Raw genomic sequence first — 3,393 nt, 5'->3', positions numbered from 1 at the left:
TAGGCGCCTGTGATGAATCGCACCCTGTATCTCTCTCCACTGACCACGCTTTGGTTCCTCCAATAAGATGCCTGAAGCCAAAAGAGCAAATCCAGAGCAATCTCGCTCCACGTTCACCTTTTTTTCCCCTCATACAGGTCTGAAGGGGGAAGCTCAGCAGGCTGCCTGCTTGGTAACATGCAGAGCAGTTGGGCTCAGATTTTACAGTAGTTAAATTTCTCCTTTCATGGAGCTGTTTTCATGTCATTTTACCTGCCTGCACTCTGGAAATGAACCCTATTTAAGCTGACTCTCTTCCTCTCATTTGCACTCATCCTCACTGGTTTGGGTTCACTGATGCTGGGCCCTATCCTATGATCTTGACTTACTCATGTTTCTTTCAAACACCTAGTGTTAAAAGTACCAAGAATAATTCTGAATTCAGAATTACCCCGACATTTCTAGGAAATCCCTCATGTTTAGAAAATGCCTTTCTTGATGATGTTGTAGGATGAATTAGGTTTTCTGTTCCCAGGTCAGGCCATTTGTATCCTGCGTTTGGTCTTGTAAGAGATTTGTTCAGTTTCGGTTTGATTCCCGTGTCCTGAACTAACCGGGCTTCCAGCACTGCAAGGGAGTGAAAACAGCGCTGTGCATTCATTGACTTAAACCTCAAAAGTATAAAAACACGTTTATTAAAATATATAAAGTCTTAGCTTGCCCTTTTTGAGGCAAAACCATAAGGTTCCTCGGTGCCCCTAGGCGGCAGCAGCAAACTATCAGATGAGCATAAAAAGGGCCCTGGACCGTCCCAGCACAGACCAGACTCTTCAGTGCGGGGTCACCTCCGCAGGAATACCATGCCCTTAGTATGACGTCACTCACCTGCACTCCCAAATACCTGTTCAAATAAAGCAACGCAAAAGCCAGTGAAGCTGCACGTATCGCACACGGCTGCAACGGTTCCCCTCGAGTGCCAACGCCGGCCTCTCAAGTGGCAGGCATGGCATCCGAGCTGCCAGGAGCGGAACGCGCCCTCGCACTGCCGCACCTGTGCGGGTATCTGGCACCGGGGTTGTCCCCGCTGATGCTCGAGCTGCGCTGCTGTGGGGCTGGACTTAGCTGTACCACTTCAGGAGGGCAGATCTGAAGCAGAAACGAGCACGGGCACTTCGGGGTAGAGGGAAACACAGGGCTGACCTGGGAGGAGTGGCAGCTTGCCTGGTTCTCCAGCCTGTTAAGTTATAAATGGAGTAGAGAGGAGGACTTGGCAGCGCGTGTGGGGGGGAAATCTCTGCTCTTCAGGTTTGGCTTTACCCCAGTTGTCTCCAGGGAAGGTCGCACACGCTGTGCACGCGCGAGAACGCAGCTGTCACAGCCAGCGGTTTCAAGCCCTGTTCCCCCTGCCCTCCCCTTCGTCTCCCAGCAGCCAGTCCAGCCCCATGGGTGTGGCGTGCGTCCCACCAGCATTACTGGGACCTCCCTTCATCTCCCACGCCCTCAACATCATCTCCCAGCCCAGGACGGAGCGGGGCTGGGGATGATGCTCCCCTCTGACCCTCCCCTTCTGCCTGGGGGAGAGACCCCCTCCTCCCTGGGGTGCATCCCCGAGGAGCCCCCCGGCCCTGCTCTGTGTCCCGCTGCAGTGCCAGCGGGCAGGTTCCGGCAGCACAGTTCACGCAGTGTGGGCACTGTCCGGCGGCTCCGGCACAGGGGCTCTGAGAAGACCAGAGGGGTTCCCCCCATCTCGTCAAAGTGCAAGGGGTTGTTCCGGGTCCCTGCCACCACCAGCTCCAGCAGCCGGACCACGCAGTCTGAAAACCAGTTCTTCAGGCGGAAATAGCCCTCCTGGAAAGAGATTCGGAGGCTGACCGGCCCCGTTGGCATCCGCACGCTCAGGCTGAACAAGCAGTTCCCCTGCGAGCTGTCCCGCACCAAGTAGGTGCCCACAGGCTCCCGCTGGAGCTTGGCGTGAGCCTCCCCCACTGATAAGGGGCCCCAGTAGAAGTCGCTGGCCTGAAGGATATTGAGGGATCGCTCCAGGACCTCCCACTCGCAGCTGCGAAACATCCGGAAACGATCGGGCAAGCTGCGGGGTGCGGGGCTGGGGACAACGCTCCGATTCTGCCTTTGCGGACGAGAAACAGTGGTGTGCGTGTTGTGTAGATCATCTGGCCTCCCTCTGATCATTTCTCAAAGAGCCCATGGATCCTGGAAAGATGCTGCCTTTACCATGCTTCCTCCTTTGCAGCCAGCCTGCGGGACAGAAGGAGAGTGAGGCAAACCCAATACTTTCCAGTGCAAAGTCGCACCTCAGGGCTCTGCATCCACAGGGTTTCTGTGATTCACAGCTGGGGATCCCCAGCACCCCCTCCCGCAGGCTGGTTTGAACCTAGCAGGTCCTGGCATTTTGAGACTTCCCTCTGTTAGATGTTGAAGGGTTTTTAACCCTGGCCTTCAGACTGGCAAGGGGAAATGACACCCCAAAATAGAAGGGAAAAATTTCCCAAAGCAGGAAAGCATTGTTTACTTTGTCACTCAGCTAAAGGCAGAAAGATTTCCTCTTGCTTCTCCAACCCTTTCTCTGACAAAAGGACAGACAACAGGACTTAGAAGCAGCAGAAGATGAGAACAAGCCTTTCCCACCATCACCATCTTGGATCATGACCCCTTCAAGAAACGTTTCACCACCAACTTCAGGGCTAGGACTGTCCCAAATGAGACCACTTAACATTGATCAGACACTGCCATGTCTGAGGAACAGCTGGGCTCAGGCCCTTCCAGCCTGCTTCTACTAGAGGGCCATCTCCCCCCACAATCACTTGCCCTCTCCCAGTCATGGTCCTCCACTCACACGCTGTGTCCAGAGTGTCCTCCCTCACTGTCACGGCCCTGCTCATGTCCTGCACCTCATGTTATCACTGTCTGTTTTCAGCAAATTCCTGAACCCAGCGTTGCCATTGGCCATCCCAGTCATTTCAATTATATAAAAAAGTTGGTATTTGGCGTGTGTGTGTGTGTGTGTGTGTGTGTACGTAGGCATAAACATAAAAACCACAGCCCCCAAGCCAGAGCTCATTCTGTGTGAGAAGCTGAGCTGTTACATACCACTTCCCCAGGCCTGACAAGTCAGTAGCTCACCGCCAAGCCCTGCCCTCCATCCCCTGACATACCCATTAACCCAGTCACACTCGCTGACAGCGCAGCCACGCTCCCAGCAGAACAAACTGCTGACATGCAGCCTGCAGGGAGGAAGAGACACGCTCCTCCGGCTCCCGCAGTCCCTGCCACCGCAGAGGCAGGAGAGCATCGGGGCTCACAGCAGGCACACAGCCCACCAGGGAAGGCGTGGGGACGTGCGAGGGCTTGCTCTGCAGGGAGAGCGTTAGGTTAGGCTTAGCTCCTTGAGAGGTT

At 54.8% G+C, this 3,393-nt stretch overlaps 1 protein-coding gene across 1 annotated transcript; it reads right to left on the bottom strand.

The window, feature by feature from the left end:
- Positions 1-1,324: 1,324 nt before the first annotated feature.
- On the bottom strand, positions 1,325-2,169 carry LOC311195918 (suppressor of cytokine signaling 1-like; the record flags this gene model as incomplete). The annotated part of the gene is made up of 1 exon (XM_084269365.1): positions 1,325-2,169. The coding sequence occupies one exon, from the start codon at positions 2,167-2,169 to the stop codon at positions 1,486-1,488; it is 684 nt and encodes a 227-aa protein (XP_084125491.1). The 3' UTR covers positions 1,325-1,485.
- Between the last annotated feature and the right edge of the window lie 1,224 nt (positions 2,170-3,393).

This window comes from Gallinula chloropus (assembly GCF_964237585.1).
Source record: "Gallinula chloropus genome assembly, chromosome: 1".
Taxonomy (NCBI): domain Eukaryota; kingdom Metazoa; phylum Chordata; class Aves; order Gruiformes; family Rallidae; genus Gallinula; species Gallinula chloropus.
Note: the sequence above shows the minus strand (reverse complement) of the source record. Positions and strands in the feature narration are given on the sequence as shown.